Source organism: Tetrao urogallus (assembly GCF_951394365.1).
Source record: "Tetrao urogallus genome assembly, chromosome: 3".
NCBI lineage: Eukaryota > Metazoa > Chordata > Aves > Galliformes > Phasianidae > Tetrao > Tetrao urogallus.
Genome location: NC_136815.1, coordinates 12,176,739 through 12,191,298, shown reverse-complemented (window position 1 = coordinate 12,191,298; position 14,560 = coordinate 12,176,739). Strand labels below are relative to the sequence as shown.

At 41.5% G+C, this 14,560-nt stretch overlaps 1 protein-coding gene across 1 annotated transcript; it reads right to left on the bottom strand.

Annotated features, from left to right (window-relative positions):
• Window positions 1-1,521: 1,521 nt before the first annotated feature.
• On the bottom strand, window positions 1,522-9,434 carry HAS2 (hyaluronan synthase 2; the record flags this gene model as incomplete). The annotated part of the gene is made up of 3 exons (XM_079533248.1): window positions 1,522-2,451; window positions 4,002-4,103; window positions 8,808-9,434. The coding sequence occupies 3 exons, from the start codon at window positions 9,432-9,434 to the stop codon at window positions 1,522-1,524; spliced, it is 1,659 nt and encodes a 552-aa protein (XP_079389374.1).
• Window positions 9,435-14,560: the final 5,126 nt, after the last annotated feature.

The following is a 14,560-nucleotide window of genomic DNA, read 5'->3' as shown; positions in this document are numbered from 1 at the left end:
TCTTTATAAAGTGTATTAGGGCTCAATGCCACATTCCTTTGGCTGGTGAAGGACTGCAGAATTTAGTCCTGAGTGTTATTTCACAAAACCGTGGTCCAAAATAAATGTCCAAAATGGACTATTAAGCACCAAGGAAATGATGAATTTGCTAAGACCTGATGTTTCCAGATACAAGTTAGCTTCTTTTCTGGTAGATATGCTTTAGTCAGGCACGAAATATTGGGCTTAGTACAGGGGTCTGCATTACACTGGATGTCACAGAAGGTGATGTTTATATCATTTGTAAACTCTGTGAAGGGCACTGCAGATGTTTTGTAGTAAGGCACCCACGTTTTGAAAGTGTTGATATGTTTTCCTTTCATGTATTTTTTTTAACTAAAAAATCAGAACTAGAAGATTACAGCCATCAGTGGAGTCAATAGTAGTTTGGGGTGTCCGATATTTCTTCAGATGAGAAGCGTGTGGTTCTTCAGATTATATGTAAAATCAGTGGGAGCTCTCCTATAGCAATGCCTTTTCCAATGGTATCAAGACCTGGCTTATCAAATGGCTATTGTGCATGCCAGAGATATTATGCTCTCAGCAAAGTAGATTTCCCTATTAGAATGTTATCCAAAACAAAACAAAGCCCCAGATTGCACATATCTACCCCTTTGGCCTTTTTTTATGGACAAATAAGCTTGTATTCAGAAACTGACAATGTTGGGCCTTTCCTAATAAATGCCTTCAAAGAGTACATTTAAATGCTTTTTCACAGAAATAACCATTCGTCTGTTGCAAAAACGCAGAGGAATTTTTTAATGCTTTCTATTGTGAACAATATTAAATCAGCATAATTCTGGGGGGGGAAATTGATTTTTTTGTTTCCCAAATATATTTAAGGAGGCTAAAGAACAAAATGTTGGGGAGGCAACTTTTTTGGCAGATAGTAAAATATAAAATATGTGATTTAAAAAAAAAAAAAAAAAGTTGGCTTAAAAATACACACACACAAATAATACAATAATATAAAAATACAGCTCAGCCAATGGCCTCTTAAAATTTACCTTTGGCATTACATTTGGCAGCCTAACACAAAAGACCCTTCCTATAAAAAGAACTATAAAAAAGAGAAGTTCATAAATTAGGTTGCAAGGGGCTGTAAGATCCTTTTCTTGATTCTCCAAACTCCTTTTCTTCCTGTCCACACATAAGCATGACCAGTGAGGTATATAGAACGTAACACTGTCAGGCGTATGCACGATCAAAAAAGTGCATAAACAAAGAAGTTCTCCCATTTTCATGCGAACAGGTTGAAATGGTGTGGTTTGATTCTTCCCCCTTGGAAAAAAAAAAAAAAATCATTTTCTATTGTTTTTGATTTTCTTACTTTGGCAGGATGAAAATGAACCCAGAGGAATATAAATGTCCTATTCCCAGCAGCAGTGATCCATTTCCCTTGGCAACATTCGTCCCATGCCACAGATACTACAAGGTTCTTGGGTTGCTTTAGAACTCTCTGGGTAACTTCCCACAGAAACATCATACGTCTAGCACCATGTCATAGTGTTGCTCTTTCTTCCGCCTGCCACATTTGGTGATAAGAACCAAGTACAAAGTCAATAGAAGAACCCAGTAACATGCATAGAGGATTGTACCAATGACGAGAACTGTTGTTTTTGACTCAGAGAATGGCTTTTTTGATTCCTTGTAGATAGTGAAAATTACGCCACCTAGGAGGATTGTAAACCAAATGGAGACTGGAATGAGTCCTATAAAATTAACTACAATGGTTTTTCTTCCTGATGTGCCCCACCCTGCTTTGTTTATTGTGGCAATTGCAAACATCTTTGCTGGCAGTAAACTTGACATATACAACACTGAGTAGAGTGACATGAAAACCATGACAATGTTGCCCCTAAGGAAGCTGGCAAAGGAAGACTTTATCAGGCCCACTAACTGAACTGTCAACAAGAAAAGGAGGATGTTCCAGATTTTTCCCCTGTAGAAGAGCTGAATGACTGTAGCGATAAGGAAGAAAGGAAAGAATCCAGTGATTACAGCTTCATAGGTCATCCACAAATGGTGCTTGTGGAACCACATTGCATTATAAAGCCACTCTCTAAAATATGATTTACTCCAGCGGGTCTGCTGATTCAGCCACCTGAGATACTCTATTGGTGTTTCAGTAAGGCACTTGGATCTAGCTGTGTATTTTGTTGCATAGCCCAGACTTAGTACTCGGTTAGTTAGATGCCTGTCATCTCCAAAGCTGCACTGGGAGCCCATAAATTCTTGATTGTACCAATCTTCCACAAATTCATGGAGTAAAGAGTTTCTGTACATTCCCAGAGGTCCACTGATGCACTGTACGCAGCCAAAATAGGACTGGCAGGCTCTTTCTATGTTAAATGCCATCCAGTATCTCACGCTGCTCAGAAAGGAGATCCAGGAATCATACTTGTTCAAAATCTGCAAAATACAAGAAGTTGGCATTTTAGATGAGTTCTTGAGAAGGATATTATACACATTAGATCAAAAAGGAATTTGCTGAAACTGAAGTACTGATAGCCAAAATATAAGGGGAACTTCACTCTTAGGCCAAACATGTTACCATCCTTACACAGTCCAGGACACTGATAGGAAAGGCAATAAAGCCTTCAAGAGGCTGTTCCACAAAAATGATCACTTTTCTCACAACCTTTCCTCTTCTCCACCAAGAAACTTCCTTCCTGGCTCATTTTTCCTTTTTCTTCATCCCCAGTTAAGTACTTGCAGCCTCTCCTAGGAGATGGAGAAGTCCAAAATGTGGCTTCCTGCCACAGCTTTGCTTCTCACAGGACTTCTTCCAGCCTTCCTAGAGCTATGCCAGGATATGAGAGACTGAACAGGTGGTCTTTGGCTTACATTTTTGGTCTTATAAGGCTTGCCCTAGATGTTTGATCCTGGACTATGATCCCATATGTGACTTTAGGCCCTCTGGGAAACAGCGTTGCTTGAGTTGACATTGGAAACTGGCATTGTTATTATGCCTCAAGACATATTATGATAACCAACAGTCATGCTTCAGCTCATATAAACAACTCAGTCCTTCACTTCATTTTGCCCCAAAGCTCACCTGAAGCTCAGGCATCCACTTAAAATGCTGTATAGCTATAATCTGTGTCTGAACACTCAGTGGACATAAAGGCAAGTGCAGGTGCCCAAGTCTTCACATCCACATTTTCAGCTCGCTTTGTGATCAGACCAGAGGACAAAGATATTCAGGCTTCTGTAGGAATCTTAATTTCTGGAATTAAGAGCCACATACCTGAAATACTTATGACTACTGGGACATTCTTCAGTAAGTGCTTGCCCATATAGATGGCCCTTTCTCCTTTGTTTCACATAAAAGCCTGACTGGACTAAGGAACCAACCCCAAGGCCAATTGGAATGTTCATATGCATATTTTTTTTATAAATTGTAGCAGAAACATTTGTGTTGGAAGGAATGAACAGCTGAAAATCCTCACAGAAGTGGAGCTGGGTTGACTTCAGGCCTTCACATTGTCCCATCTAACAGAGATGCATAGAAAGCTCAAAAATACACAGAGTACATAGTGCATAGTGCACTGCATTTCTAAAAGGCTTTGTTTGTAACAATCTTGAATGCAAATTAGCAAGTAAAGCCTGAGGTGCTGGACTTGGTTTTGGGAAAGTTGTTCTCTGTTCTCTGGTGCCCTAAAGCTTTTCTGTGGCACCTCGAACAAAAAATCATGTCCAGATACTCAAAGATGCAGCAACAGGCCTGACAGTCCTAATGCCCCATTTTTCACATATTTGGGGAGAATAATACTTATCTGCTTTCTGTGAGTGTTAAAACCACAGTGCTCATACCTGTGAATTAGCATTCTGTTCAATAGATAGAAAGGGTAAGGTCTTACAAGAGCCTTTGTGATGGTACCACTGTGTATTCCATGCTATTCCAGACGTGGAAAACTATTGCAGTACAATTATTTGCTGAAACTCCCCATTGTACTCACCTGCACATCGCCTCCAACTCCTCCAACCATTGGATCTTCTTCTAAGACCTTTACCATCTCCACCGATGAAGCTGGATCGAGCATTGTGTCTGAATCACAGACCTACGAGAAAGACAGAATCAAGAACAAAAATGGGTTGGTTAAGGAGTACACTTGAACAGAGAATAAAAATCACTTGAATGGTGAGTGTCTCTATAGGCATATTCTTCTGAAAGCAATTAAATCTCTCTTTGGAGTCTGCATTGATACTTCTTGAAGGCCATTTGTATCAGGCAGCAAGAAGTGCTGCTGAATGAAACTGAGTGCTTGTAAGGACCGTGCACGCAAACAATCCTCTCTTCTGTATCAGCTTGATTTGTTTTACTGGCACGCTGGGCTGACAACTTTGAATAAGAGATGCTCTCAGAGATGAGGCACTGCAGAGCAAGACAATGTTCGTGGGTGTGTTGCAGATTCCTGCTGAGCCCTGACATAGGGTTCCCCTGTGTTGGCTGCATGGTTTTAGTACCCTGGTAAAATGTCTCCTGCTGCCCAAAGAGGGAAGGAGTAAGGAGTTAAATTCCAGGTACTTTTTAAGAAAAAAAAAAAAAAAAAAAAAGTCAGCTAGGAGTCCAGTAAGAAACCTAATAGTTCTTTCACTCATGGAAGGATTTAGAAATTCATCTAAGATACGTATTTTGGATTATAGAAGAAACTCATCTGTATATTTGAATATATGGTGTGTTACTAATAGTGCAAGGACTTGAGATTTGATGTACAGAAATCATTTGCCATTTTCCTCCAGCATTCTTATAAAAAATATCTAAGTAAGAACAGAAGGAGCAAGTCCCAAAGTGCAGTAGTCCATGAGACCAGGGCAGAAATAGATGAGATACACAGGCTTTTCAACCACACAAACACTCCCAGTCAACTAGACACTGTGTACACTAGGAATTGGCTTGCCCCTGGAGAGTAGGAGGGGGGCTCAGACAGGCTGGCCTCTCTGAAAGGCAGCTGATGCTGCTTTCGTTTGCTGGGAGGATAATGACATAGGCTGCGGCCTTTTAAATCAAGTGGGTGCCTCCTTGTCCCAGCTGCTACTGAAAGCAGTTTCCCAATAGTCTGTGAACTCATTTTTTAGATGCCCTGACCTCCATGAGTGGGAGTCTGTCTCAGAAACACTCTTCTGGCTGGCCAGATTCTGCCCTACAAATTCTCTTCCTCCTCCCACTTAATCCAGAGTTGATATTCCTGTGATTTCAGGTGGGGACACTAGGGGTAGAAGTCAGTGGCGCTGCATGAATAACCTCTTAAGTTAAACCCAAGCAAGGCTTCGTATCTACAGTTTTAATTTTGGCATCTTTTCATCCAACCTTTCAACTCAGCCTAAGCTCCCTTGCTCCGTGGGAGCAGAAGTATTTATTCCTGCTCTGTGAAGGGGGGGAGAGTTTTTAGGGATTCTGTTATGGGCTAGACTTGAGCTGAGAGGTTACAAGCAAGTTTGCTGATTACACCAAGTTTTGCAGTTGACACAATAGGAGGTAGGGGGCACCTTCTAGGGGGACCTGGACAGGCTCAAAAAGTGAGCACACAAGAACCTAATGAGGTTTAACAAGGTGTTGAATGACTTTTTACATGATCTGATAGTGAGAGGACAAGAGGGAATGGCTTTAAACTAAAAGAGGGGAGACTTAGGTTAGATGTTAGTATGAAATTTTGTACTCAGGATGGTGAAGAGGTGGAACAGGTTGCCTAGAGAAGTTGGGGATGCCCCATCTCTGGAGGCATTCAAGGTGAGACTGGATGGCGCAGTCTCACCTTGAGACATGCAACCCTGCCCATGGAAGGGAAGTTGTAACTAGATCATCTTTAAGATCCTCTTCAACCTAAGCCATTCTATGATTCTACAGTTCTATGATAATCAGGCTGCACAGCTTGTGATGCGGCTCAGTGCCAAAATGTTTCCTCTCCGTACTCACTTGGAGGCTGAAAGGCGAAAGCTGATGAGAGCTCTCATATTTCTGTAAGCATCTCCAGTTTCCATTCGAGCATCCAGCTCTTCTCCTTGGAAGACTCAGGCTGGGGAGCACCTTTGTAACCTGGCCAGCTTTAGTGGAAAGCTGTCATCAGTGACAGCACATGGTGACAGGCAGCGTTAATTGTGATGAAGGGAAGAAAGGATGAAGGGAAAGAAGGATGCTTGTATTTCTGTCTGGGACTTCCTGAGCAAAGCTGTCACTGAGTGCTCAGCACAGCAAATCTGCTGTTTGTTGGTATTCAGGGCTCAAGAAGACACTTGTCCCATTTCTTGTGGCCACAAATGGTCAGATTGGGTCAGTCTCCTACCCAGCTCCTCAGATTTCAGTCCTGTGCCTGTCACTCAATGTGGCTGAGCAGTCCCCAACCACCAGATGCGTTTATCTATAGCAGAGAAACCTCCCATGAGCAACATTGCTATTATGAGATGAGGAATACTAAAAACAGGATTTATTTATGAATGACCAGCATGTGTCCTGGCTATGCCAGCACTGTGGACATGTCTGCGTTCCTGGGACAAGCTGTCATTTTCCATCTGGATGAGGTTTTTCTAGGTGAAAAGAGGACGCACCCTGAGAAAAGCAACTTAGGAGCCTGAATGAAACACACCGAGGGCTGGCAAGCTGGGGCTGGCCCAGCATAGTCTAAGAACCAATTTGCTATATTTCCACATAAGGGCAGGGTGACCTAGAAATTACTGCTGTGGGTCACAGAGTTGCATGAAAGGGACAGCTGACCTTGCGTGCTTCTGCCTTCAGCTCTGAGCAAGCTGTTCAAATGCTTGCTGCAACTAGTGGTCATTTAAAATCAGGATGTTCCATGGAGCTCAGACTGTGCTGGGTGGTCCATGCAGGTACTTGGATCAAGCCAAGATGCATTGCACCCTGATTGCACTAGCCAGCTTTGCCCTCACCTCCTCCAGAATGGAATTAAATCCTTCACAGTGATTTCAGGTATTTAGTGAGAGTCTGCTAGTGAGTAACATCTTGGTTATCCACGCTGACATGTCTGCTTATAATCACTTGCTTTTAGGCTTAAAGTGCATTTAAGTATGGTGAGGCCCACAGTGTCAGGCATGGGCAGTCATACTGACTGGTCTACTTTTTAAAGTGGCTGATCACTGATGCAGATCACTCAGCTATTAAAAATGTGGGGGCAATTTAAAGTAATTTAGTCCTAAACATAATCCTAAATGTGCAAAAAATCTCAGCCTACACTAATTCACAAAACAGAGCCATATGTCACCTGAACTGCATCAGGACTGTGGCCAACCAGAGCCACCTAGGCAATGCATTTGTGACATGGATGTGACTATGACATCAGTCGTCAGTTAGTCCCTGACACATTCATCAGGACTTCTGAGCCGGATCAGGAGTGCTGACTGACAGAGAGACCAGAAACATCTCTTCCATTTTCTTAGTTTATGGTATGACTGTTGAAAGAGAAACACTTTTTGCAGGTTCTCTGAGCAAATGCAAGAGCTGGACTGAGAGAGGAAAGTAGTCATGAATCTGTTTCCTCTCTGCCTTCGTTCTCTGCAATTTGATACTTTTGTGGGAAGTGATTATAAAATGATGTTAACGCAGAAAAACAGCATTTTTGATCCCATCACAGTTCCTCGCAGCACAAAATCAAACTGCAGACAATGGAGAATTTAAGTCCATTGTTTTTGGATAATAAATCAGTTGAAGTTTTGGAAATGCTCAAGGATGAGTTTAAATTGTTGCCTTGCTTTTAAGCCTCCAGTAACTCTTGAAGTTCTGAGACCAGGGTGGTTCCTAACGCTATCCTGACAGCTTATCGACTGTCCCACCAGACGAGAATTCTGGAGGCAAAGTAATGTGCTGATGTCAGGAGAGGGCAGGAAAGGCTGGGGGTGATTAATTGGGAAGATTGTCTCATAATCAGCAGGATTTAGTGGAATAAATCTCACTGGTCTTAATATACAACTAATATACTACAACTAGTGATCCTCAGGGTCTGGCCTAGTTCTATGCACCTCCTCCACTCATGGCCTCCTGGACTTCCTGCAGTCTGTTTGCCTGAGAGAGGAGTGCTTCCATGTGTAAGGCACAAACACAGAAAATCTTTCACAGGATCCAAGGCAGCTGGAAAGAAATGTGTCTCTGCTGCTTTGGAAATGGGGAGAGAGGACTCAGCCTAATTCATTTTTAAGTGAACAGTGTCATAAGGGCTTTAAAGGCCAAGTTGCAGTGAGTGAGGTAATGCAGCTGTAAGTGATGAAGCAAAAGCTCCTTCAGGCTTTAGCTGAAGAAATCTTTCTTTCAAGACTGCACGTTGACCTTTTTTATTGAATACTCTGCACAGCCCTCAAAAGCTTCAAAATACCCCCATCTTTTTCAGACTCTACCACTGAGATATTCCCTAGTGGCAGCAAATACTTGTCTGCCTGTTCTCATATGTGGCCACTGAAACTCTCTCAAAATAAAACTTTACCCAAGATCTAGACTTACAGGAGCAGAGAGGGGATCTTCAGGAGGCCACGGGCTTTGCCTGAAGCAAAACCACAGGGAGAAGTACTGCAGCCTGAGGAGATATTCCAGATTTCTCCAATAGTTGGTAGATTTGACATATTCACAGATAGGCTGACCATTTTAAAAAGGTAGCAAAATGCACTTTCAACGGTCAAGCTGTTTCCAAACAGACTGAAAGGAGCACTGTGTTCATCAGGGACTGGGATGGCCTCTAACATGCGGCACAAAATATACAAAAGCTGCTTTCTTTCAAAGTGTGTTTGAATTGGCACTGACCTGGTGCTTTAATACCTACCTGTACATAATCCACGCTTCTCCCCAGTGCTTTGAATGCTGTGTACATTACTTCTCTTTTTCCACCCCATTTCTGCATGATGCAAACACTTTTGTTGGACAGGACCAGCTGAGATACGTGCTGCATGCTCTCTCTGTGAGACTCCTCCGTCTCACCTGGACCTTTGTCATGGAAGTTGTTACTCCAGATATAAGTGGCAGATTTGTCCCTACCCATGATTTCAGTAAAAATGTCCATCATGTAAACGTCGTCTTCCGAGTTCCCATCAATGACCATAACAACTTTAATTCCAGGGTAGGTCAATCTTTTCACAGAAAGTAAACATTTTCTTAAGTAGTCAGGATCCTCTTGATAGGCAGCAATACAAAGGGCAACAGTTTTGTTCAGCTTGATTGGAGTCTCTAGCGACCGCTTCATTTTCCTGTGCTCTAGGTAGGCAAACAGGCTTTGGATGATGAGATGTGATGCCAGGATAGCACCATAGAGTCCAAAGGAGAAGTAGTAATTGTCTGTTTGGATAAACTGGTAGCCCACAATGTAAGCAGCGGTGATTCCCAGCAGGAGGGACACTCCAAAGAGTGTGGTTCCAAGTATTCTCAGGATACATATAAACCTCTCACAATACATCTGCAAAAAAGCATGGAAACTGTTAGCAGAGCTACCACTTCCCACTTTGTCAGGGGCACACATGGTGTCAACATTGAGTTCAGCACCAGCAGATGCACCCCATGCTTCTGGTCATGTCACGGACTTACTACATCATCTGTTCAACTTATATCTCCTCTGCAGTATTCTTTGCATGTGAAGAGTCAAATATGCCCTAATGTACCAGGGAGGTTCTCTACACTTCATAATGTCCTCAAAGAAAGTGCTACCTTTGTCAGGATCTTAATTTGGCAGCCTGGGCTTGCTGAATGAGATCCTGTCATATTACCCTGAGGGGATCGGAAAAGGGGCTTTCAGGCCACTGCTCACTTCACCATTCAAGTCATGGGCGGGAAGAACAGCTGAACATCTGTGCAGCCTCTCCTTGCCCCCCAATTTGTGTCATGACTGCATCCCACCCTGAATTGTGTCTCTTGCTTAGTTACGTTTGCAAATAATATTAGAAAGACATTCTTAAAACAGATGTCTGAATGTATTTATATTTTTTTAGACAGATGTCTGACTATATTTGTAATTTATATTTATATGATCAGACAAGGTCTTCTCAATAACACTGCAAAAATGTGTTATTCATACATTTGTATATGTAGATATATATGCATGTGCGAGCATGAGTGTGTAAGGCTATCACTTGACAGAGATTAAGTCCGTCTTCAAAACACTCATTAATTTAGCAGAGTCAAGGCTTTACTTTGGACTCTGAAATTCATTAGAGTATCAGCTGTGACAACTTCTGCATGCATAGCCTATCTGGCTATAAAATCTTTCAGGCTAAGCTCTGGCCATGGAGGAGATAGCAGGCAAGGAAGATGCTCAAAACAAGTGATGGACAAACATGTAGACAGAATCACAGAATGACAGAATGGCCTGAGTTGGAAGGGACCTCAAGGATCATGAATCTCCAACTCCACTGCCACAGGCAGGGTCACCAACTTCCACATTTAATGCTAGACCAGGCTGCCCAGGGCCCCATCCAATCTGGCCTTGAACACCTCCAGGGATGGGGCATCCACAACCTCTCTGGGCAGCCTGTTCCAGCACCTCACCACTCTCGTAGTAAAGAACTTCCCCCTGATATCCAGCCTAAATCTTCCCTCCCTCAACTTAATACCATTTGCCCCTAAATATACTTGACTGCTTTTTGTGGACAGTCACATTAACAATTTTATACAACAACTTTCTCATAATTACAGGAAAGTTAATGCCAGTACGTTTGACATAAGGGACATAAAATAGATAATGTCTGTTTAAGCCTATGCCAATAAGCACAGTGTAAGTCAAAGAATCTGAAGCACATGCTTGAAAATTTTGCTGAATTTGAGCCTCTCCAAGTAATGGACTTAATGTTTGTGTTTTCTTACTCTTATTCATATTTTCCCTGCTGCTAACATCTTGCTTGTCTGCAGATAATGTGTTTCATCATCTATTGGCCAAAACTGAAGCTGGAACTGCACTTCATTACATCATGTAGGTCTTTAACTCTTTCTTGTGAAATATTCGGGACAAAAAAAAAAAAAAAAAAAAAAAAAAAAAAAGCAAAGAAACAACACTACCGAAGTGCAGCAGCATAGCTGTCACCAGTTATATTTCTGTCTGAAATGTTACAGGTTTAGAAAGACAGAACAACTTAGAAAATAAAAATGAGAATAAAGTCTGAGACAGCAAAGACTATGCTTTTTTCCACTGGCTGTTTAGGGTCTGAAATTTCAGGACAGGAAGAAGTCTCCTAAGTGTATATTTGGAGACACTGTTAAAGAAATTGGACCCTATCTCTAGGACTTCCTTGAATACTTATGACTGGGCTCTGACAGGTGCTGTAATCAGCCAAGAGCACCAGTCTCTGCTCTGGCCTGTCTGAAGGTCTTCCGCAATGAGGGGTCATCAAGAAGCCTAATAAAAGACCGCTTATACGAGCCATCCCTATAGGTGAATTAAATGCAGCACCCAAAATAGATGGGCTTTAGAAAACAGATTGGATCTCCTCTAGATTACCTTGAAGTCAAATAGCCTGTGTGTTTATTAATCCCCCCGAGTACGCAGAAGGTCACCAACATCAAGGTGAGTATTTTATTAATGGTGCAGTTGTACTAGGCTTTCCCATTTGGGGTCCACAACTTCTCTTCCCTCACCAGAAATAGAACATGCCTATTAGTGAGCAGGGCTGAATTCTGCTTACATTAGGAATTGTATGACTGAAATCAATGGACCACTTGTATGGGTATAGCTCACAGGATTTAGATTAAGATCTGGAGCATTTACATTTGACTGACTAAACACTTGTATCAGGCTTCTTTTTATATTAATTCATTACTGCTTTTTCTTTTCCTATATAGTGATTCTGCACCAAAAGACAAAATAAATGAATTCTCTGATCTTGTCATTGCAGCACAGTTTCCCTCCTTCCCAAAACCCACTCTTTTAAGATCAAGAAATGGATTTCTGGTCTTAATAAAATAGTATCTTTTTTTTATCCTTTCAGTGTCAACCTTGGGAAAATAAACAGTGTTTTGATCTAAATTCCTGGCTTTCATCAAAGAAACCTTCCCTTTGTATATGCAATTGAAACATGTCTTTTAACTGACCGAATCTCAGGCAAAGTCTGGAAAAATTGCTCAATATTCTCAAACTTTAGCACGTGATCGATTGATAACTTGCCCAGCAGAATTGATATGTATCAGCTTGAATGTGCCCAAACAACAGCAAAGAAGCCAAAAACTCTCCACCCTTCTCAAATAACTGAGCCAAGAAGTTAAGAGGAAATTATGTTTGTCCAAGTCTGGGGCCAAACATGAATTGCTGAGTCAAATAATAGCACTGAGTGTAGGAATAGCCTCATCAGAGATTTTAAGATCAGATAGTAGTGCTGTGAAAACCTAGACTGGCCTAACACAGTGAAGTGTAAAAGGACATCTTAGTAATACATCAGTCAAAATTCTCCTGAACTTGTCACATTGAGATAGAATCAAGTATTATCAGAGAAGCAGTGCATGGTACTGCGGGTGAAAATTGCAAGCCTAAAATAACACTGTGCTGAGTCAAGATACATGTGTCAAGTGCTTGGTGAAGGATAAACACAGATTTTAACTTTCAAAACCACAATTATTTTTCAGGCATTTCCTAAATAATCACTCTGAGTGCTGGCAATATTCTTTCCGCCAAATTGAAATGCTTTTCTTCAAAGTTGCCATCACTAGAGCCCTATTCAACAGCTGACTATTTGGTAGGTGTATAGTACACACCTCATATGATCAGCACAGCTCAGGCTCCTTTTGGAGGTGCTAAGTCTCCCATGCACTGCATAGGAAGCTTGAGACAGGACTACTAATGCTGCTTTGCAGTTTGGACATCTAAATCTTTCATGAGCAAATCCATCAAACCCTGCGGTGCTGAACCAGTATATGCTTTAGCACAGACAGCAAACAGGGTCAACATTGGTACACACACAATGAGTGAACGTAAAGAGGTTTCAAAGTATACTATTGAACAATTTACTGTCTTGATTTTCCAGCTGTTTAATTCCATGAACAGAACAGGTGAGTTCTTCACAGCCCACCTAGCAGAAATGAAACATGAAAGAGGTAATAGCCTCAAGTTGGCCAGGGGATGTTCAGGTTGGATATTAGGAAAAATTTAGTCTCTGAAAGAGTGGTGGGGCACTGGAACAGGCTGCCCTGGAAGGCAGTAGAGTCCTCACTCCTGAAGAGTTCAAGAAATGTGTAGATATGGAACTTGGGAATATGGTTTATTGGGCATGGTGGGAATGGATTGATGTTTGGACTAGCTGATCATAAAGATCTTTTCCAGCCTTGATAATTCTATGATTCTAATGATATTTAGGCTGTTGCTGATTTAGTGACACACATTTTGGATCAACACGCAGTCCTGAGTATAAACATGTCCTGTTGTGACTGTACAAGAGGAAGCAATAAATGTGTTTGCCTCTCTCAAGGCTCTAATGAAGGGCATAACCAATAAATAAATCCCTGCAAGTATTTGACATCAGATTCCACATAGTGAGTTATTTAGCATTGTCATAATGACGGTAAGACCCAGAAATCGTATTTTTTGCATGCTTGTGATGGAAAAGAACTTACTCTTTGTTACTATCTTCAAATTTTCATTAACAAGTTAACAAGATGTTGACTAATATATACACATAGTGACTGGTGGAATAAGTCTAACACTAAAGATACTGTGCTTTCACAAGCTGAGCAATTCCTTAGATTCCAAATTAAATGAACGTAGCAAAATATGCTTTATTATTTATTCTGGCAAATATTTAGGCTAGTATCTAACTGCAGTTATAATACATAAATCTAACCTTAATAAGATCAAGACACCTGATGGAAATTCAGTAGGTTCTAGTGCCCTGATTGGTATTGCATACTTAGCAAAGAACACTGCTGACTTCCAGGGTAAAATAGCAACTGTCTCCTCACCAAAATTATATACCACAGTCTGGCCATAGGGTTATTAATCAGACTTCATGCATGGGTGGTGAGGCACTGGCACAGACTGCCTAGAGAAGCTGTGGTGCCCCATCCCTGAAGGCACTCAAGGCCACGTTGGATGGAACCCTGGGCAGTCTGAGCTGGTGGGAGGCAGCCCTGTCCATGGTGGAGAGTTGGAAGCCTCATGTTTTGGCTTCAGCATAACACTTATCTTCAACATAAAGAGAAGTGTGCACTTAAATATTTTGCTGAAGAGAGAAATCAGTGGATAATTTATTTAACAGTTCTGTATTGCACGCGTAAAGAAAACATTACAATTTCTTTGTTAAATTTCTGGAGTATTCATGATAAAATTATGTATGTGCATTTGATGTATTTATTATATCTATTAATCTCCTGTATGAAAATTGATCATTGCTTAACTATTGTATTTCTTGAAGGGAGAAAATCAGACAGTGGATCAGGACTTGAACCACTGCCATTTTGCTCCTAGTACTGCCATTCACCTGCTGGATGTCCCTAGGCAAATGAATTCACCTCTCTTTGCCTCAGCTTTTCACCTGTAAATGGGAAATCAAGATCATGCAAGAGGCTCTTGGAGGTCTATGGAGCTCCTCATACAGCTGAGGTTACTGA